General features: G+C 55.9%; 8 protein-coding genes across 8 annotated transcripts; 2 read left to right on the forward strand and 6 right to left on the reverse strand.

Moving 5' to 3' along the window:
- Window positions 1-112: 112 nt before the first annotated feature.
- N7482_000564 (mismatch repair ATPase MSH2) lies at window positions 113-3006 on the reverse strand (the record flags this gene model as incomplete). The annotated part of the gene is made up of 2 exons (XM_056682689.1): window positions 113-2911; window positions 2983-3006. The coding sequence occupies 2 exons, from the start codon at window positions 3004-3006 to the stop codon at window positions 113-115; spliced, it is 2823 nt and encodes a 940-aa protein (XP_056546295.1).
- Window positions 3007-3432: 426 nt separating this feature from the next.
- On the reverse strand, window positions 3433-4869 carry N7482_000565 (DNA replication factor Cdt1 C-terminal domain-containing protein; the record flags this gene model as incomplete). The annotated part of the gene is made up of 1 exon (XM_056682690.1): window positions 3433-4869. One exon carries the CDS (start codon window positions 4867-4869, stop codon window positions 3433-3435), a length of 1437 nt encoding a protein of 478 aa, XP_056546296.1.
- A 902-nt stretch (window positions 4870-5771) lies between these two features.
- N7482_000566 (uncharacterized protein) lies at window positions 5772-6402 on the reverse strand (the record flags this gene model as incomplete). Its single annotated transcript, XM_056682691.1, has 3 exons — window positions 5772-5996; window positions 6128-6228; window positions 6291-6402. 3 exons carry the CDS (start codon window positions 6400-6402, stop codon window positions 5772-5774), a joined length of 438 nt encoding a protein of 145 aa, XP_056546297.1.
- A 1630-nt stretch (window positions 6403-8032) lies between these two features.
- N7482_000567 (C2H2-type zinc finger protein) lies at window positions 8033-10110 on the reverse strand (the record flags this gene model as incomplete). The annotated part of the gene is made up of 2 exons (XM_056682692.1): window positions 8033-8206; window positions 8263-10110. The coding sequence occupies 2 exons, from the start codon at window positions 10108-10110 to the stop codon at window positions 8033-8035; spliced, it is 2022 nt and encodes a 673-aa protein (XP_056546298.1).
- A 1065-nt stretch (window positions 10111-11175) lies between these two features.
- Window positions 11176-11562, forward strand: N7482_000568 (uncharacterized protein; the record flags this gene model as incomplete). The annotated part of the gene is made up of 1 exon (XM_056682693.1): window positions 11176-11562. The coding sequence occupies one exon, from the start codon at window positions 11176-11178 to the stop codon at window positions 11560-11562; it is 387 nt and encodes a 128-aa protein (XP_056546299.1).
- Window positions 11563-12923: 1361 nt separating this feature from the next.
- Window positions 12924-14332, reverse strand: N7482_000569 (uncharacterized protein; the record flags this gene model as incomplete). The annotated part of the gene is made up of 4 exons (XM_056682694.1): window positions 12924-13175; window positions 13436-13784; window positions 13832-13926; window positions 13991-14332. 4 exons carry the CDS (start codon window positions 14330-14332, stop codon window positions 12924-12926), a joined length of 1038 nt encoding a protein of 345 aa, XP_056546300.1.
- A 1011-nt stretch (window positions 14333-15343) lies between these two features.
- N7482_000570 (putative Golgi transport complex component Cog5) lies at window positions 15344-16867 on the reverse strand (the record flags this gene model as incomplete). Its single annotated transcript, XM_056682695.1, has 1 exon — window positions 15344-16867. The coding sequence occupies one exon, from the start codon at window positions 16865-16867 to the stop codon at window positions 15344-15346; it is 1524 nt and encodes a 507-aa protein (XP_056546301.1).
- A 2937-nt stretch (window positions 16868-19804) lies between these two features.
- On the forward strand, window positions 19805-20959 carry N7482_000571 (class II aldolase/adducin domain protein; the record flags this gene model as incomplete). The annotated part of the gene is made up of 5 exons (XM_056682696.1): window positions 19805-20072; window positions 20132-20392; window positions 20455-20587; window positions 20656-20824; window positions 20885-20959. 5 exons carry the CDS (start codon window positions 19805-19807, stop codon window positions 20957-20959), a joined length of 906 nt encoding a protein of 301 aa, XP_056546302.1.
- Between the last annotated feature and the right edge of the window lie 426 nt (window positions 20960-21385).

Consider the following 21385-nt stretch of genomic DNA (forward strand, 5'->3'; position numbering starts at 1 on the left):
TGATCTTTCCCGAAATTCGATAGTACAAGGGTGCTCCTTAACTGCATTTTTCCGATTATCCCAACCCAGGACACCAGGCGCCATACCAAAACCTCGCCCTAATGAACTACCGCTAGAGAGCCTTGATGCCCTGGAACACTCTGTTCGCCTGCAATTTCTCATCTCCCTTGACAAGATCACGCATAATTTGGCGCTTCTGTTCAGACGAGAGTTCTTTGCCTTCAATCTCGGCCTTCCACTTCACCAGCATATCCTTGAGGAGCGCGCTGCCCTCTTCCACTTCCTCCTGGGAGTACTTGTCCACCGATGGCGTCGATTGCTGTTGGTCCACAGTCTCGGCAGTCGAGAAATCCTCCAATTCCTCAGCCTTTTGGCGAGCCATGTTGACGACCTTGTCGGGGAAACGGACGAGCTCGGCGACATGAATACCGAATGATTGATCGCAGATACCAGGCTCCACGCGGTAAAGCAAGGTGACTTGCCGCTTCTTCTTCTCAGCATCGGCATTAGCGTCGACGTCCGTCCCATCGCCGATGAAGGCCACGACATGCAAGTTCTTCACGGCCTTCTGGTATCGGTCCGCCAGCACGGTCAACTCGTGGAAGTGAGTCGCGAAGAGACCGAAACAGCGAATCTCCGTGACGATATGCTCCGAAATAGCCCAGGCTAGGCCGAAGCCATCATAGGTGCTCGTTCCACGACCAAGCTCGTCAATGATAATCAAAGACTCCGCCGTGGCAGACTTGAGGATGTTGGCCGTCTCCAGCATCTCCGCCATGAACGTGGATACACCCTTCAGCTGCGAGTCACTGGCACCAACCCGCGCAAGAATGCAATCAAAGATTGTCAATTCCGCTTCGGTGCAGGGTACGAAGCAGCCTGTCTGGGCCATGAGCGCGATGACACCGATTTGCCGGATGTATGTGGATTTGCCGCCCATATTGGGACCGGTAATGATGAGGAAGGAGGATTCGTCGCGGATCAAAGAGACGTCGTTGGTGATGAAGGAGATGTCGTCTTGCATTTCCATGCATGGGTGACGGGCTTCCTTGAGGACCGTGTTCCCTGTCCCCCGGGGGTGCATCTTGGGCCGAACATATCCCGCGGGCGCGTGGACGGACGCGTGTGCGAAGCTCACGATGACATCAAGGTGAGCCAACACGCCAGCGAGCTGCTCCAAGACAGGACAGTAGGAAGCAGCAACATTAACCACCTCGGTGACGAGACCGGTCTGGGTTCGGTTATAGTTGGACGACAACTGGTCGTGCTCCCGACGAAGAGATTGCATAGTCGAGGTGGTGAAGTAGACACCGTTCTTCTGCGTCGAGCACTCCTGGTATCCCTTCTTATTGCGAATGCAGCCCGCTTCCGTGCGAGTCAGACGGAAGCACCAGCCATGCACACGGTGATTCTCCATGAAGAGCTTTTTCTCCATGTCCTGGTTCAAATCCTTCGCAACCCGCCTGTGCTCCATATCCATATCGTACCGGAGCTTGTCCAGCTTTTTGCGAATAACCCTGAGACCTTCGTCGAACTCAGGCTTGATGATGAATTCGTGGTTTTCGAGTGCAGCTAGGTCAACCGTAGTCTCCACCATCTCCTCGAGCCTAGCCAGGTTGTCTGAGTGGCTGCGGAGTTTGGATGTATACTCTTTGTCCAGAGGTGTCTGGTATTGCTCATCCATCACATCTTCCAAGGCACTGACAAAACCAGGCAGCCGAATAGACACCTGATACACTCGGACGACATCCTCCAAATTAGCCTGTTTGCGTTGGAAACGTTTGGCAAGGCGGTAGAGGTCGGGAATGGAACGCAGATGCTCTTCCTGCATGGTCTGCCGCAGCTCTGTATTGACCACAAATGCCTCCACCAGCTGCTGTCGCTGCTCAATGGCGGCAAGATCCATCAGCGGCTGTTTGAGCCACTGAGCCAACAACCGACTGCCAACGGGCGTTTTGCAATGGTTGAGCAGGCCAAACAAACTCATACTCTTCGATCCATCCCGCGGACCAGGCATAAGATTCAAGGCACGGAGCGCAGAGGCATCCAGCTTCATATACTGCGATAGGTCGTGCTGATAAAGCTGGTACTGGCCAAAGTTGGTCGGGTCCGTCATAACACCAAGATACTTGATGAGCGCAGACGCCGAGCCCATAGCGAGTTTTAGCTCTGTCTGGGGCAAAGTACCAGCCGACCGTTCATCGCGCAGCAACCGCGTAAGGTCCTGCTCGATATCGCGCACGCCATAGTCCGCCGCCGGCCGCTCGGAGATGGCAACACCGCAGCTATCAGCAATAGCCCGGATCTTGCCGAGCTCAACATCCTTCCGGGCGGAATCCATCTGCACCAGACACTCCTTCACACCGAGCTGGATGATTAGGGACTCGAAGTTCGAGTAGACATCATTGTCCAGGAATTCGCTCACACCGAGCTCGCGCACGCTGGCGTCCGCAAAGCACACGCCCACGTTTCGTGCCTCCGCTGCGCGCGCAGAGATCTTCACGGCCAGGATGATAGGCGCAGAGTCCATCGACAGCGCACCCACACTGCCCAATTCCTCCTCCACGTCCTGCAAGTTGCCCGGGCTGGCTTGCTTGGACAGCTTCCAGTTGCCCTTGCCCGTACCGCCTGATACCCAAATCTCGATGCGCTTGTTGAGGCGGAATAGCGCCTCGCGAAGGAAATTACGGAACACCGTCACGCTCATGGTGACGGAGGGCAAGCCGCCGGTCTCGCTGCGGCCCAGGTTGCGGAGGACAGACGTGGTTTTGTACACGGTGCGGGCGATAAACTCGGCATCTGCACCATGCGACGAGTACCAGTCGCCTCGGTCGAAGACACGGACGGTTTCATTGTTGTCGGACTCGGGGAGCGAGTGGTAGAAGCGGATGAAGCCGACTTCGTCGTCGACCTAGCGGGTTCAGGGACACGAGTTAGTTATTTCCGGTGGGGGGCAGAGAGGACTGTGACGGCGAAAGGTACCTTCAAATCTGGTCGAGATGACATCTTGACGGCGGTTCTGCACCCTGTTGCAGCTGTGTTCAAGACAATCACCGGGCTGGGGGCTGTCTTTGCAACTGGGATGAGCTCTAGACGCGTTATGGGGAAAGGCGGTCACGTGTGACGCGTCGCGCGTTAAGTGGCCCTGCCGATTGATTACTCCAATTGTCGGACGTCTGGCAATGACGGTCCACGGATTGCGTACTGCGTATATAAACACATACTACAGAACACGGGCAAGAGCAATTTGAGGATGGTCGTGATTCAAGATTTATTGTTGGGCTAGTAGGTAAAACAATAGGATATAGGCTAACAGACATGACATGCAAAAGTACAGGGTATCAAGCACAACGCTTCAATGCAGGATCGCGAGCAACACCGGCTCTGCGGATGCGAGGTATACAAGTTCAAAAACAGACCTCCGTTCATGCTTCAGATCTTCAAAACAGAGCTCTGCACACAAGAGACAGGCTTTTCCCACTCGGCCTTCAAAAGAGCCACCTTGGCTCCGATGTCTTTGGCCGCAATATCCTTACAGGACTTGAGAACCACTGAGCGCATATCCTTCACAGTGACCATGGTAACCCAGTGACCGGCTACTCGTGTATCCGCCAGGATTTCAAGGCACGCCTCGACTTCATCCCGGGCAATGGGGATCCGAACAGAATCACGGACATGCTGGACCATCGTGTCGAGCTTGAAGGGCTTGCGCTGGTTGGCGAACATAGCCCTGATGCCCGTTCCGACGTAGCCAGCAGGGCGCAGAAGAGCCAGGATACTGGCAACTTCCTCGACCCGCTCCGAGGCAGAACGACGGAGCATCTCCTTCTTGGTTGGCGGAGGAGGCAGTTTGGACTGGCGCAGCTCCTTGCTCTTGATGCGCTCCAGGAGGCTCTGTCGTCGGTTGATCGCAGGGGCCAGGGGCTTCGAATCACCCATCTCCATCTCCAAACGCAGCTTCTCAGTCTTCATGCGAATGACACCGCCTCTCAGATCTTGCAGGCGCTGCTGGCCCTTCTGAAAGGCCGTGAACGGAGTGAGCGATTCGTGGATAGGGGCGAGGCCCAGGGACTCAAGAAACAGGGCAGGGCGATCTTCCTCCTTGGCATCTTCCAGGGACTTCTCCGTCTGCTCCCAGAGCAGGTCCAATGCCTGCTCGAATGCGTCCTGTAGAGCCGGGGGCTGTTCATTCATCTGGACGACTCTCTCCAGGCACACCTTGCCCAGACCGTAATTTGCCAGGCGATAGGAAATATCCTTGGTCATTAAGCTGTGATCCCAAACCCACAACAGACGCTGGACATCCTTGGGCTGCACCTTGCGCTTCTTCCAAATTCGGGTGACACTGGGGAGGAATTCGCGGAGGTCCGCAGGGGCAATCTGCCCATTGTGTGCGAGGTGGATGGAAAGGGCCTGAACGAAGGCGGAGTGAAGATTGAGGAAGTCGTTTACACAGGGGGCGCGCGGTGCAAGTTTCGGCTCTGGGATGATTTTCTCGAAGTTGAGGGTGCGCTGTTTCGAAGGGGTATCAGGGGCTTCGTTGATTGTGGAAATGCTGGTCACGCGAGTCCGACGGCTGGGAGTCCGCTTCGGCGAAGCATAATGGCCACTGCGCGGCGAGGAAACGGACAGCTGGCTGAGCTTGAGAGTCTTGGAAGGCGTATTGGGCTCCTCATCGACCGATTGCCGGCTGTTGCCATCCACATTCTCGAGCTCCTGCAGCTTCCTCTTCTTCGACGGAGAAACCGGCAGGGACGCCGTCTTCTTCGCGGGCAGTGACGGCGAGACACCAGCCTTGGTTGCCCGCCCAAAGCCCTGAATGGCGGGCTGGTTCTGGAGCGGGCAGCTGGGCCTGGCGGTGCACGGCATCGCGGCTGCAAATTTTCTCTGCGGCGAGAGCGGGAACCAGGGGGAATTGGGAGTCGCGACCGATAAATGGAACTGAAAGTATAATCAGGGTAAGAGATACCGAGTATTAAAGAGAATTGGGGGTAAAGGGGGAAGTGGTGATTGTGTCTCGGGGAGGAAGGTGCAGTGTGGATGGGAAGCGCTTGACCCGAGGGAGGAGCACGGGGCACAGGGCGTGCGACGCGTCGAGGCGCGTGGAGTCGCCGTTAGTCCGTTTCGGGTTTAATCACGCGTCGGAGCTGGAGTAGCACCACACACGACGCAAAGAGGGTTTGTACAAAGTACAGTTCTTGCAAAGGAAGTCTTGAAGCTTGACAATTTAACAAAATTCGACCCGCGAGATAATCAGTGCCGGCACTGTTGAGTTAGCATTCTCGTCACCGCGGGAATCGCCCGGCATGTGGAATGCTGCAGGACTGCTCGAGCAGCGACCGAGTGGGCAGGCCACACACGCAATTACTCCGAGCATTTGGTCTGGACCCGCCTCGACTCTTTCCGATACGATCCCATTCATTCTGGCTACGGCGTTGATATTCACGAACCCCGCCAAAAGATCGCGTTCTGGGTCACCCTAGTCTTCCCTCCCCAAACCAACCCCCAAACTAGACAGGCAGATTGGCACATTCTCTTCAATCGAAGAAAGTTCATTGTCTCATAATTGACTCCTAGGATCGACTAAACGTGTCGTCAAATGGATTAATAGTCTCGTGTCGATCAACAGCAGCACACACTCGCCGATCCCCCAACCGCGGCGTCCAAGTAGAACCATCCAGCTCAATCCCCCTGACTGTGAACTGTGAACTGTGAATCATGGTAACGTTTGATCTTTGAAATCCTTCAGTCCAGGATTCCATCACTCTCCTCTATTTTTTGCCGCCTCCAAACCACCCGGAGACCGTGCCCTTCGCCTCGGCCGCCTTCTCCTCCACGGTCTGGTCCACCTTTTTCACGGTGGAGTTGAACTGGTCACGGGCATCCTTGCGGAGGCCATCGAGCTGCTTCTTGCCATCTTCATACTGCTTCTTCCCGCCGTCCACGATGGCAGGAATACGCTCATCCAGCTTAGACTTAGAGCGGGCGTTGTCGACCTGGTGTATCGCAGATGGGTTAGCACGGTGGTCTACTATACAGGGGCAAGGAGAGGGAGCAGGTGGCCAGTCGGAACAAAGGAGAAGCCATGGGATGAAGACGGTGGACCGAGGGAGAAGGGGAGCAGTACAGCTTCATCGATATTCGCGCCGGCCTCCTTGCCAACGTTCTCGCCCATCCTCTCCGCATTACTTCCACGGGGAAGCTTCTCGCGCGCCTTGTCGGCATCAACTAGAATCGATCACTTGATCAGCGTACTCTATCGACATACAAAACGTCGGAGAGCGACACACTCTTCATCTCCTGCTTTGCCCCCTTCACATCGCCGCCCGCGCGATACAGGTAGTACCCGCCTGCGCCGGCCGCGGCGAGACCCAGGTAGAGCGGCGTTCGACTCTTGGACATGGTCGAGGTGCTTGCTGTGCAGATGAGGTGGCAGGTAACAGGGTAGGTGGTTCAGGATCGGAATCCAGATTCTGCAGAGGATGCGGCTATGCGTTCTGCGATGTAGCGGGGATGAAGAGGGGAGGGGTTAGGATTCCCCTGGGTTTTAAAGAGTCCGTCACCAGACGATGACGTCTGTCTCGGGTTTGCCTTGGCCCCGGCGCGCGGCGAGACCCTCGCTTTGCGGGTTACATTGGGAGCGATTCTGTTCCCTACCGCGTGGGGAAGCTCCTAGACGCGTGGACGCGCCATGCTCCTGTGCTCCTGTGCTCCTGTGCTCCTATGCTACTGTGCTGTCTGGGTCAAATGAACCCCGTCCGCCGTATCTTCGGGCAGACTGGTCTCTTTCCCTTCACGGTCTGATTCCCCATCCCTCCCACTACGGTATATTATTAGCTCGGCGCTAGACGGGCCCACGCCCCACGCCCCCCGCCCCACGCTACAAAAGGTCTGGTCTAATGCACCCGGACGACGTCACCAGCTAGTCATCGCGGCCGGGCACTGTGTGTCTGATTTCGGCTGCTAGCGAGCCACGGAACGCCAGCTCCCAGCCTCCATACTCGCCGGGTTCTGCCACGGTAGTTCCTGCTCGACGCCAGGAAGCAAATCAAGCAATTCCGGTATAGAAAGCTGGACGGGTGGATGGATACTCGTTCTCGCGGGGTAGACGTCATGCCGAGAGCTCCAGCTCTACCATGCATCGCAGCAGTACGGGCTCTCTTAGTTTTTGTATTTCTACGACTCGCGAATTGGAATGGGCATTTGCAGTCATATTGAGGTTGAACCCTAACATCATAAAATCCTGGTAACGGCCGTAGGCGACATGAGCATGGCATGACATAATCCACCAAAAGGTTGAGTATAGTAAGACAAAAACTGAAACGGTAGAGACGACCACGCAAAAGAGTCGAAAGAGAAAATCATCAAAACCAGATCCGGGAGAAGCGGGCTGCGCAGGGGGAGGAGGACGATGGAAAAAGAAGTTGGGCAGGGGGGGAATGTGGATGGGTCAAAAGAACGACACCAAACCAATTGAGAATCGATCGAGGCGGGTATCGCATGCACACGATGCCATCCATACGCTCCTGCGCGAAACGCCAGGACATGCAGCAGAGAAACCGGCAACCCTGGAAATCCAGACACAAGACTCCCAACCAAAGTCGCAGAAAGCAGAGCAGAACAGAACAGAACAGAGAAGAACAGACAATTCCAGTTTCATGTATCAAGTCATCAACGTCGTTACTTCGTCACGGGCGCGCGGGTCTCTCCAACAGAAGGCGGGCGCGTTTTCCCGGCGTAGGTAGATGGAAACGAATCGGAAGGGGATGGTGAGAAGAGATGCTTTCCCATGATGGATGAGCAGTAAGACAGAGAACGACTGTGGAGTAGAGTAGAGGGGACGTAGAGAACTTTGGGTTCACCAAACCAAACGAGCCCCTCCCCCGCGAGGGAGAAGGAAAGAGAGAGAGAGAGAGAGAGAGAGAGAAGAAGAGGAAGAAGAGAAGAAGAGGAAGAAGAGAAGAAAACAAGGCGCATTTAAAAGGCGGTATATAGGCGAGACATCTTGATCTCCCTAGGTGTCGAATACAATTTACAGGAACAATCGTGCTGCCCCTTTGTTCTCGCTCGTTGCGACAGCAACCAAAGCCTCGAGGCGGCCCATGCCGGTATCCCGCGCAGAAGAGGCAGAAAAGAGATCGGTCCGGGGCTCTTGCTCGGCATGACCCGAGTAGCCGTCGGCCTGAGAGGCTTGTCGACCACAGATCTATGACGGCATTAGTAACCGGGGCGCGCGCCGTCCATTCGAAGAAGAGTCCCTACCGGTTGAGGATGGTCGGATGGCAATGACGGCTCGTGCGATTCAATATACCCGCTGCTGTGTACAATGGCGGGGTGGTACTCAACCGAGGCGGTGGATGGGGTGTGAACCCCCTCGCTGCTGCTGGAATCCTCGGGAGACGCGTGCGCCGGGCGGCTACTCGTTGACAGGCTCGGGGCGTGACCCCGCTGGATTTCCGGGCTCCGTTCCGCAGTCGGGGGGAACGTCGGCTGGTAGGAGGACGAGGGGCGGGACGAGACGTTCTGGAGCTCGGCAATTGTCTGCTGGCTCCACTGGCTGGCGTCCCGAGACGGTCGTCGGTCCCGAATATCAAGGCCCGTGAGGTTATGGTGCAGAGACATGTCCCACGACACATGGCCGCGGCGGTGGCCGGGGCCTGAAATGGGAGGAGCAGGGCGCACGGACGGTGCTCCGTAGGTGAAGCCCGATCCAAAGCTGTGATTAGGGGGGGGTGGAGGCCGGCGGTGACTGTGGCTGTCGATCTGCATGGGGCTCGGTTTGCGGGTGGGAGGAGTCAGCGGTCGGGAGACCACTTTGTCGAAGCTCTCAATGCCAGGCAGCCGAGGCGGTTGCTCCGCAGCGTTGCTGCCTCCCCCAAAGGAAGGAGTCTGGACGGTATCCGGGGTATGGTAATGGCTCAGGCCACTGGTCGAGGGCCGGCCAAATGCAGGATATGTCGATGGATGCCAGGTGCGCCTCCGCATGTCCGCCTCGGCAGCGCTGAGGGCGCCCTCGTCCCGCGAGGCAGGATAGTTGCTGCTGGTTGGGCTCGCAAACACACCCGCGGCCCCGGGGTAGGGAGGGGCGGCGGGCGAGCCATACGGCGGAGGATATGTGTTTCCATGCTGGGCCAGAAAGGGATTGCTGCTGGTGGGGACCGACAGTCGACGAGCGGCGGTCTTGCCCTCCCAGAAGCCATGGGGAGCGGCTGACATGGGCGATGTGTACTGCGGGCTGGCCGCGGGACCAGCCGAGAAGACGTTGGAGGGAGTATACGGCGAGCCTGCGGCTTGGGGGCCTGGAATTCCTCGAATCTGGCTGGGCGGCGTACTCGGGGGCTCTCCCATCGGATCTAGCCCTAATCGAGCCCGGCCAGTGGGGTCGTTGGCCATAATCAATGGCGGGGGTCGTCGCCGCAGCTCCGGGGGTTGACTGAAGGTGGACGTCGTCGATGTGATACTCGAAGTCGACAAGTTTCTGCTGTGGCCTCGGCTGTGGGCTCCCTGGCTGCCTCCCGTCCCGGCTCGAGCCCGGCCAGGCGGGCGCACGCGATCCGTACGCACCTGGCGCTGGAAGCGAGTGCCCGTGGCCGCCAGCGAATCGCCGGGAATCTCCTCATTGACATGCACCGTCTGCGCATGTTGCCGCAGGTTATCGAGTCGAGAGAAGCGTCGCGAGCAGTGGCATTGGAAGGGTCGTTCACCGGTATGCTTTCGGATGTGTCGGGCCAGATGCTCGCTGCGAGTGAAACTGAGGTTGCAAGGAGGAAAGTCGGTGCAGAAAAACCGCTGGCCTTTCTTTTTCTTCGACGGGGGCGCGCTGCCCGGTTCCGTCTCGTGGTCGGACCCGTCCCGATCCCCTTCCGAGTCAATATCCATCGTGTCGTCCGACATGGCCGAGGTCGTCCTCGAGTGTCCCGATAGTGATGGCCGCGCGGGGCCATCATTCCCTCGGCTCGACTTCGCAGGGCCGTCCGGGGGTGGCTCCGCGGGGGAAGATCTGTCCGAGGCAGGTGGCACCCCGTTGCCATTCGCACGGGGAGTGGTCGCACCGTCCATCGTGTGGTTGTCGGTCGTGGCCGAGTTGTTGACCGGAAGGAAGGAGGCCATGATGGGCGGAATCTGAGTGTGAGGCGGGTGGAGGTCGGTTGACGGCTCCGAGCGAGCGGCCAGAGGCAAAAACCACACTCGGTCGCGGCAACCCGATCCGCGTCACTGGGATCGACTTCTATCCGGCTCGGCCTCTTAAGTCGAGGTGTCGCAGAAGCCGCGCTACGCCGGAGAGCTCGGAGGGTCTCGAGAGGCGAAGTCGGATGGCAAGGCTCACTGTAAACATTTGCGCAAGAAACTTTTAGTCAGGGCCTACAAAAGAACAGACACGAGAGAGGAGCACAAAATCCACAGAGGCAGGTATTCGAGAGATGTTCGACACGTACGATTTGAAAAGTAGCGCTTACTCTCTGAATCTCTGGCTTGCACCCTCGGCTCTCTCACTCTCACGAGGGGGGAGGGCAGTAGAGAAAGGACGAAAAAGAGAGAGAGAGAGAGGAGGGGAGGAGGGGGGTGCGCGCGGGGGCGGAGATGGAATACACAACCGGATTTCGTCTGACGGATGCAAGGAGGTTGTGTTTTTTGTGCAGGGGGAAATGTGAGAGGGAAGGGAAAGAGAAGGGTGGTTAGCCGATGGCAAGCATCTCTTGACGAGCGTAGGAGACCGCCACGCGACGCAGTGGGATTCGCGGAGGAGGGATGAGGAAGGGGATGGGCTGAATGGTGGGGAACCTAAGCAGTGGCAGAGTGTTTCAGGTTGTTCCCAGGGGGGCTGAGAGCGGGACGCCGATCTGATATTGAGAGAAGAGAGTCCAAGGGAAGGGCAGATCTGACCAGCCAGGGCCAGGGGAGGAGACCGGGATCAGGAAGTATAGCAAGCGTGTTGGGGGCGGGGTGCAGGGGGAGGGAGAGTATGCAACGGGAAACGGTACGGAAGAGAAAAGAAGAAAAGAAGAGAAAAGGAAAGGAGCCAGGGGACGAGAGAGAGAGAAAAGAGGCAGCAGACGCTCTGCGAGGAACAGTGGTGACGACGAGAACGAGGCTTATCGGAAGCGAGGGGCAAAAGAACCTCACGAGTACCTTCCCGGCGACCGTCGACCGTCGACCGTCTACCACGCTACACCTATGGGAGCTTTCGCTTTCAGCTTACGCCCCAGGACCTCCCAGGGCGGGATCGCACAGCACGGGACCCAGAACCCAGCCGGGACGAGGCGACTGGACCGCCTTCCGGGCCTACCGATGCGAATCATCGTTTCACCACGCCAGATCGACGACGATGCGACTAAGCAAGACTATGCAACTATGCGACTCTGCGACTATAACCGCGTGGTCGTTCGAGGGACCCGCAGACTTCTCGGCTCAACTCCCCCCCCCCCCTCCCTCCAACGCTATTCTGGCCTCTCCTCGTCCATCGAGCTTCCAGGAACACTAGGCCCGGAGCAGGCAGACCGGCAGATCTCGACTTCCCCCCCAAGGTCCAAAGGCACCAGGCACCAGATGGATGATTCATAGCGCTCTCGGCACATCCACTCACCAGGGTCCGGTGGTCCGGTGGTCGTCGCGTTCCCACGGTACGAAGGGGCCCAGCGCCGCCCGAGCTCGCGGGAACCACTACGCGCTGCGAGTCTTTGACGTTAACCACCACCGGCAGACCCTGGATGGCCAGCCCGCCGGAATCCACTGGGGCCCAGGGCCCCGCCAAGACCCGGGCGGTTTGGGACGTTTGGCTCGGGTTTGAAAGATCGGTCGAGACCTTTGGCCGTTCCCCACGGGATGGCCCCCGTTTTCTTGCTATGTATCGGTTTTTTTCCCCTGCCATGCGACAGACCCCCTTGCGCGGACAGCGTGGAGGGTTGGATGTATCATCCTGTATCACAGTATCATGTATCATGTATCATGTATCATGTATCACTTGTCGGGCGGGTCTCCTACAACAGAGAACCAGATGTAGCAGATGTCCTCTGCCGCGGAGACAGGTCAGCTCATCCTCCGAACAAGTGCCGCCGTCATACTCTCCCGGCTTGCTGGACAGACTTTGGCCTGGTTACGCGGTAGGGGGTCGATTCCGAATGGTCCGCCCTGGCACGAAGAGGAAAATCTCCGTTCCCCTGGTCGAGCACTGACAGCACAGCCAGTACCATCCGCAGAGAGAAGAGGGGCTTGGTCCTGTACGCCAGTTGCGTTGGCTCGAGCCTCTCCGGCAGGAGGGGGCAAGGTACGATATTTGGCATGGACCCCACGTACAGTATGTACTGAACCCAACGCATATACTCCGGTGCAGTCTATACTCCATGCGGGGGCGATAAGAGGGGCCTGGCGCATATCGGCATGTATCCCCGCCCTGTTTTGCCTCGCCTGGGCCTGTACGGTACCGCCCAAACGGTGTACCAAAAAGCAATGCACCACACATGGCGCATCCGTTTCCATCCTTCCTCAACCGTTCCTACCAGACTGCCTCAAGGTTCCAGCCTCCCCCGATCCCTCCGCGTCTCTTCCAGAGCGGCCGCGTTCAGCCCCAGAAACCATAGTTCGAACGGGTATACACTTTCCTGGTCTCCCCTTCACGCGCCCATCCAGGCTATCGGAAACCTTCAGGGCCCGGCGCCCACCGACTCGCCCGTTGAGCGATCTCCGTGCCTGCGTCTTGCATCGTAAACTTTCCCCGTAGCCCCTCCCCACTTCCTGTCCTCCGTATACTTTTCTTCAACCACCATCCAGCCCCTCTCCCGCTTCAGTCTCGGCTCAGGTCTGTGACTGCAAACGGGCAGGATGGACAGGAGATGATATCGATGATCCGCGGGGAAGAGGGCGGTACCCAGGTGCGGGCCCGCATGACGATGATTGCGTAGGATCGCCCACGGTACGCGAGTACTTTAACCTACGCGAATCCGCCGGTTGACATGCCTTGCGGTTTGATTTCCTGTCTGCTGATCTGCCGAGACCTCGAGTCCACTGAATTCGCACTTCGTAGCCGGCACATCCTCTGTAAGTGTCCGCAGAACCGGGGCAAGGCACCGATCAATCGAGCCGTGAGCTCCGTGACGCCATGCCCGATATGGATGATGTGCTGCACTGCTCCTCATTCCAGTGATCGGTTCGCCTCGCCTCCCCAGCGACCAGAGCTCCTGATGGATGGAGCAGTCTACCAACCGTATCGTTATTGGTGTGCCCGGGGATGGGATCTCCACGCTGGGCGACACACCCCCGCCGGGTCGGCATGTCTGGCATCGGCCCTGACTTGATGGCTGATATCTCCGGCCTGCTGATCGGCCCCTGCCCCTCTTTACATTCTGGATTGCTGCCCACCCCCAGAAGATAACTGAAATATCAGAGAGAAAAGAGGGGCACATCTTGCCCCCGCGCCTCCTCCCTGCAGAGTACGGACCACTCCCGGAGTTGAGCAAGGAGAGACACCGCCCGTGTACTCCTTGTGACAGTCGCTGATTGGCCCATCGTCGAAGTATACACAAAGGCGGGCTGTAAGGGCCGGGTACCTGTAGGTACACGCTCGGTACATCTGCACGCCACCGTCGCTCTGGGGGCGCACGGCCGGCGCCTTTGGGGGGGCACTAGGCGCCCTATCCCCTCCGACCGGCCAAGTAGTGCAAGGTACCTGCAGGGCCTTATCGAAAACCTGAATCGAGGTCCCCTTCCGATCGGCGGAGGATCGCGCCCCTCTGACGTCGTCGACTCGCCGACTCGCCGACTCGCCGACCGAGCCAGACGCACGGTGACTGGCCGGATGGCACTCAGATTAGAGTACTCCGTAGATGTAATTCACCCCTCAGCCGGACTGTGGGATGGCCCTCCCAGCACTCGTTCCCCGGCCATGAGTTCACAAAACGCAGGCCCCTCCCGATGGTGAACTCGTCTCCTCTGTCATCGTGTTGTGTCTCTCCGTTTGCCTTTGGAGCGGTCAAGCCCGCCCTGCTCCTCTCACACAGATGACAGGTCCGACTGTCGCGTCGAGATTGCGCCACGAGGCCAATAAGATCGCCGCGCTCTGCACGGCCTGCTGGGAGGATCCATGTACCTGAGGGTGTCGCTGGAAAAGCAGGGCGTGCCTGGTGGCCTCGGCCACGTATGCCCATTGCAACAGGGTGAACGGGCCCAGGGACGGGTTTATGTACTCCTCGATGTGTGGGTAGAGAACACGAGACTGAATCGAGCACAGGGTCCAATCACAGATCAATCCGGTTCGTTCAAATCTCATTGATTCCGTCAAGGGCGTTTTGATGGCGGGCGATACGGAGTCCACAAAGTCAAAAGCAGAGGCGCACATGTGTCCGATATGAGGCTATTCGGTGCATCCCCGACCGGGCTGAGGCTCACTCCAGGCGAGGCTGGACATGGATGACATGGATCCAGATCCAGATCCGGATCCGCAATCGCAATCGGGCCCGCTTAACGATGTCAACGGTCCGATATTCAATGGGACGTACATACATCCACCCCCATGTGAGATTAGAACGGTCGTACCAGGCCCCCAAGCAGCGGCCGACCGCGTGCATCGCCCCTGTCGCGTCTCACCTTTACATGGGAGCCTAGCGCTGTACGCCGCCAGGCAAGGCAGCCCGAGTCCACCAAGCCAGCCCAGCCCCCACCACCTTCGCAACTCACGCATATCGTGCAGGAGTCATCTGACGCGCGCCCGACCCCTGCACCAGCGCGGTAAATCTCCGGGTCCGGAGGTTTTATTCATACCGTACCTGGTACACCGTCCCTGCCGGTGACAGGTACCGCCGCGAGGCGGTAGTTGGGCCCTGGGCGGATCTGGTCCGTGGTTGTTCGGGTTCTTTGGTCTGGCTGCGCGCATCCGGCGAACTCGGTGTCACTCCGTTTCTGGCCCCCGGGTCGGGGTTGGCTGTGGTCTCCCAAGGGGTTGTGGTCCCAGGCTGCTGGGGTCCTGGTATTGTGCCCTGGTACCTGGGTCGTGGGCAAGTGTTGCCCATAGTTCTTGGATGCTAGGGCGTGGGTCCGTGGTGCGGAGACTCGAATGGAGACCGTGGATTTGGGGTTCCCGCCAGGAGGAGGAAAGGGTGGGGGGTTCGGGTCGATACTCATGCCGTCATATGGTAGAAATAGGGATATAAAGCTAGACACAGCACCAATAGGGTACAGTAGAAGGGTAGAATGTAATTTGTATTTGGTATTTCGTGTGGTTGTTCTTCCATGTGATATCTGTTTGTTTCGCGCCCAGAGAGTATATCACATGCTATTCAGTATATCACATGTCAATCTGAGGACACGGTCATCAAACTCCAATGATCGACTTTCAAGAAGTCATCGAGCTTCACCGGCCCAGCGGCCCGACAATCGAGCTCACCATCACGGCAGCTTCGCGCTCCCAGCCCGCACTGACAGTATCGGTGCCAGGCCGGCCTTTCTCGGCCAAGAGGTTGGCTACGGACACCTGTGAGGCCCGCATCACGCGCTCCCAGCCCGCACTGACAGTATCGGTGCCAGGCCGGCCTTTCTCGGCCAAGAGGTTGGCTACGGACACCTGTGAGGCCCGCATCACGCACTCCCTGATCTCAGCCTTGAGTCGATCGCGATTGGATCTCAATGTACGGGCAGAGACGCCGCCCCGGCTAACGATATCCTGTACGCGCGACGTGAGGGCTGACGCAAGCGAGCGCCAATAGTATGAAGGTAGGGATGAGGTGTCAAGGGCAAGGAGAAGGGGCTGGAGGAGGTTGGTCTTGTTGGGCCCTGCGGTAATCTTCAAATCCGCCGTGGGTGGATCGGCGCTTGGCGATTCCAAGAGAGGGTGTGTTGGTGGCCGCAGGTTCCGGAGGATGGACTCCAGAGCGACGATATCTTGACATCGGGCAGAAACCTCGCCGAGTGTGCGGTCCATCGTGGGGAGCTGGGATAGTGCTTTTGCCAGGCTATTCACGGAAGTCATGATCGCGGTATGCATGTAGCCTTGCAGGGTGGAGAGCAGAAGCTCGGGCTTGTAGTCGGTGACCGTGACGCCGCCCTTCGGTATGGGGGAGAGGAGGTAGAGAGTGGCAGCAGCCGTGCCCAGGCGTACCCGTGCATCACGAGCTTGTTTGTAGCTTGATGGCACCGACGGGCCATTGGATGGGGCCATGGGACTCGTCAATGAGAACCGGTTGATAGTCTGCTGCGCCCGTGCCTTGACCATGTTCTCTGCCGGGATCACAAATTCATTGCGCAGCGTCCGCATAATCCTCACGCGCTCCAATCCATATCCCTCATCATCTTCTGTCGCAGCCGAGAGCATTTGACGCAGGTTCAAGATCGTATAGGCCGCTCGTTCCACTGCCCGAAATCCCTCTTGCCCGGCTGCGGCCCCGCCAGGCCCCGTGGTTGGTGTCTGCCCCGTGCCCCTGCCAGTGATATCCGCGAGCTGGCTCTCCAATTGCCGACCTAACGTGAGGCAACGCGCCACAGCCCGTGCCAGCCGGACCGTAGCGAGGGAGTTCTCAGCGGCAATGCGCGCCTCGTCTGCCGCCTTCCACTTGTGCACCACCTCCTTCTCCAATCGCTCGTACCCTTGGGTCACAGAATGAATTTGCGAGCCGGCCTCTTGCAAGATATGTTCTGCCGCTTCGGTCTGGCCCTGCGTGTGTGATAATAGGGGCAGTGCGGACTTGGTTGTGAGGGCGTGGATATGGGTATCGATTTCCTGTAGATCGAAGAGAACTCGCGATAGGGGAGTGGAGAGGTCGAGTGGCGTGTCTGTAGCATTGTTGGTGCTCAGCACGAGCGTATTGGCAAAGCCAGCCGGAGAGAACTCGGGATCTAGGAACGCCTCATAGTCGATGTAGGAGGGCTCGCCTTCTGCCATATTGAAACGTCCCCGGCACTTTCAGTGTCTGGGCTGCTTAGGAGAAACAAAATCAATTATGGAAAGCAGCAATCCCTTGGTGAGAACGAAGTAGAGGGCCAACTGGTTATCAAAGATATAGGAAACTCAGTTGATCTAAGCGATATGAAGCGGTGTTTCGCAAAAGGCGCAGGGCAGGGGCAATGGCGGAAACTCCGTCTGACTCGAAAATGGCGTTTTCAGCGACTCTCAGTCAATGCACATGCTTCTGTGAGCCGCTGCAAGTCAAACGTGGGCGTACAAGGAGATTCATTGACAAAGACAACTGTCGCGAGCTCCGCGATTATCCCACTAGGGCGCGATAAAGCTGGTCACGTGTAATGACTCTGGCCTGAGGCTTCAAATTTACCTTAGTGGGCAATTATCAAGAGAGTCCATGTCTATGCCGTTTCGGTTTCGGTTTTATTTTTCTGCACGATAATATGAATATATATTACGGTATGACGCTATACGTGAGAAGAGTTGCTCACTTTCCAGAATCGAGTGGCCACCAGCACCAAATCGCATGTTCATATAATTTGTAGTAATCCATTCCCAATCCCAAGCACACACGCTTGCTTGAACAATGCACTCGCACTCTGGGCCAATCATCCATTAGCAAACATCTCAGACCGCTCCTGGTAGTGAAGCATTGATACTATCTTTGAAGATAGCAAATATGGTGGGTATTGACGATGGTGTCTTAACCTTCGCTGTCAGTGATCACGCATCAGCTCGCTTAAGAGCCTGTGAGATGGACATGCTGGAGCAAGATTATTATGATCGACCCCTGGGTTATACTACTGATAGGCCCTGAGTAGGCCCATGGCAAGCTCTCCCCGTGTTCATTTGCCCAATTAGGTAAGAGGGCGAGTTGTAAAGCGCCATACATATGACGGAGTATATTTTAACAGAATGCGATACCCATACCCGGGACCTATACATGAACAAGAATGAAACTCCTACTTTACGTAAATCACGGCAGTAGGCAGAAATTCCATATACTCATGCTGAGTCATTCCTCTACTCTCATGTTCAATGGCCGTTGAGAGAATCCGAAACCCTGCCTCCGTAGGTCAGTTTCTGCAGAGAATTCTTCATAGACCCGACCTGACCCATGTGGTCAAAAGTGCTATGCTCGCTGATAACACGTTCGACCATTCTATTCGAAATTGGAGGTATGAAACTGACAAGCTTGTAGTCCGCTAGTTGAATGTGCTCAGGTAATCAAATTGCCATATGGCGACCCATGGATCCAAGCCTTACGCACTTGCACAATGGGCACAATTGTCCCTCTTATGTAGTCTCTGCCGCCTACCCTGACCGTAAGATATGCGCAAAACACCAGCTCTACAGACATGGCGGACCTACTTCCTTCTTATGATCTTCCATCAGCTGAGCGAACCTCAACAGTGGTCGATAGCTCAGTTACTTGTACATGGCCTTCTGGGGAATTTCCACCAAGCTCTTCAAACCTTACAATACTCATTCCTAATCGTTATAAGGGAAGTTCATCTTGGACAGCTACTCTCGCCACTAAGGATCTTTAAAAGAGCTTGAATGGAATTGCATTATCGCAATGATCTCAAAAACACTTTCGTCACAGATACGATCGGTTTGGATCCGATTGCTGCGAACCTATGCTACTGCCAAGGGATCCTGACGGATCTAACTATTCCTGCGGGATCCGATATTGCCCAAGCGGACCCTCTCAACCTCGACTGCTGTACTTCAAGGGTGGCTTTAGGACCTTCGAGGGCTTGATATGTGATAAAAAGGCTGGAAGTTCCTCTCCTGTTTCTGGTGAGATTTTGCGCATTGGGTGACTGTGTGGAAACTTGTTGGAAGATGCCCTTCTACAGAATATTGAATGTCTCACAATGTCGATTTCTTTGCCCTGCCAGAAGCAATGGAAATAGGACCATGCCCATCTATTTGAGGCTACTGGATCATGGATATGAGCAGGCAAGTCAGTCACGATCCATCTACGAGGGATCCATCTATGTTTGATGAGAGAAACTATAGAAAGCTAGACGACGTAAGGCCACAGAGGATCAGGCAACTGGGCGCTCTGAGTGGAATACATATTGACATAACTCAGGTAGAATGGTTTTCAGGCTGGTGACTGATAGAGTCGATCAGTTTAAGGACATTGCAAGTAGTGTCCTAGTTATGATACTACGTGCTTGAGACTTAGATGATACCTATTATCAATGTCACATTTAAGCTAGAGTGATCACAGTCAAACTTAAATTTGACATAGGAACATTGATTCTCGCGTATTTTGCCGATTCGGCTGCTCGTTGTCTTATCCCTCATTCTACATGCGCTGTCAAGAATCTAGAAATTCTCAAGGTAACTCCGTCGGGCCGGGTTGGTGGGTTGGGGGTGGGAGTGTGGGAGTGAAGGCCAGATAATCCAGATCCCAAGAGCCCAGCCGCAGTCCAGGTTCGAAAAGGGGTGACGGAAGCTGACGAGTGTTCCCGTAATGTAGGCGACAAGAAAAGGGCGCAACTATAAGCGCAAGATATAGGGAATAGATGTATAAAGGCCCGATAGAGCCGTAGAGAAGGGAGGCCACGTGGCGGCAAAAAATAACCGCATATGATAATTCACGGATTCCTATTCGACATAATAGAAAGTAGATTTCGCCGACGATGCCCAGAAACGGAAAAGAGTCCGCCGCGCGGTGCACTCCACAGGGCCGCCTTCCGATAACAAGCAGGCGGGGTTAGGGAGAGGGCCCCGCATAGATAAGCGTTCGATTAAATCACCGCCATCACCTTCTCGAAGATTTCAACTGTCAAGGAGGCAATAAGGTGGGTGATTTCTTCCTGCAACTGTCTATGAGTTGCTGCCAGCCACTAGACATTGATCCAGCCAACGCAAGACACTTCCCGATAAGACATCATCGCCAATATGTCGACATCTACGGTGACCACGCAACAGACGCAGCGATCATTCCTCTTGGCTGGTGAGGAGCAGATCCAGTCAGCGGCCAATGACTCCAAGTTTCAGTCTCTTGCCCGCGGTAATCGTGACGGCACATTGAAGCTGCGCGGTATTCCCACCTTCTCGGACCCGCTGGCGAAGCGGAAGTGGATGAAGGAGCACATGGCTGCTGCCTTCCGTTACTTCGGCAAGATGGGCTATGCCGAGGGTGTTTCTGGGCATATCTCGATGCGCGGTATGTGAGAAGGTTCTCAGGAGACTAGCTCCTTCGGAACGAATGCTAACGTCGCTCAGACCCCGTTCTGAAGGATCACTTCTGGATGAACCCTTTTGCCAAGCACTTTTCTACTATCAAGGCCTCTGACCTAGTTCTTGTGGATAGTGACGGATATGTTACTGAAGGTGGTGCTCAATTGCCCATCAATGAGGCTGGGTTTATGATCCACTCAGAAATCCACAAAGCCCGTCCGGATGTTATCGCTGCGGCGCATACTCACGGCGTTTACGGCAAGACATGGAGTGCCTTTGGAAAACCCATTGAAATGTTAACCCAGGGTCTGTTGTCCCTTGCGATGAGAAAGCCTTGACACTATTGGAAATTAATTGGTCAATAACAGATGCCTGCAACTTCTATGGCCACCTGGGCGTATACAATGACCACGGCGGCGTTGCACTTTCCCAGGAGGAAGGAAAACAAATTGCAAAGGCACTTGGCAAGGACAATATCGCATGTATTTTGCAGAATCACGGGTGAGTTGCTCCTGAAATCTTGGCGTTGATTTTCGTTGATTATGAGTCTCACTATTCCCATATTCTAGACTTCTCACTGTCGGACGAACGGTTGATGAAGCCGCCATTCTCTATTCCATGCTGGATAACGCTTGTCACTCCCAGCTTCTAGCGGAGGCCGCCGCTGCGAATGGTGTTCCCAAGCATATCATCAATGATGAGGTCGCCCAGTATACTGCCGAGTTTGCGCAGAACCCTGTAAGTGTCTCAAATTGTTTTTATCTCATTTTAAAGAACCCTCGGGCTGATAACGTACAGCACAACTTCTATACCGAATTTCAGCCAGAGTTTGACTTGGTAGTCGAAGAGAGCAACGGAAGAGTTCTTCAATAAAGACTTTCGGGGTGTGCTTGTTACCCGATCTTAGCTTGGCCAGACTATATGTCTTCGGTATTCGATCTAGCCATACACAATATAATTGATTCTAAAACTCCATACCGGGAAAAGCCAATAAGCTATTGCATCGGTACCATTTTTGTACTTTACGTGCAGAGGAACGCTCTAGTGTAACGTGATGACGATCAGCAAAGCTTCGTGACTTCTACCCGAAATTGAGTCCATGAGAACAGGCCAAGGGAAAGACAGATTGGGGTTGAGGGTGAACTCCGTACCTAGGTTTGGCTGTAGGTTTTTCGGACCAAAGGAAAGAGTCAATATCTGATCGGTAGTTGTGTAGCTTAAGATAGTTAGACCAGAGAATTGCCGAAGTCGGCTTCTCAAGAGAGGGTACAATCTACTCTACTCCAACGACCCCACCTC

The sequence above is a fragment of the Penicillium canariense genome (assembly GCF_028826845.1).
Source record: "Penicillium canariense strain IBT 26290 chromosome Unknown utg000001l_segment0_segment0, whole genome shotgun sequence".
NCBI lineage: Eukaryota > Fungi > Ascomycota > Eurotiomycetes > Eurotiales > Aspergillaceae > Penicillium > Penicillium canariense.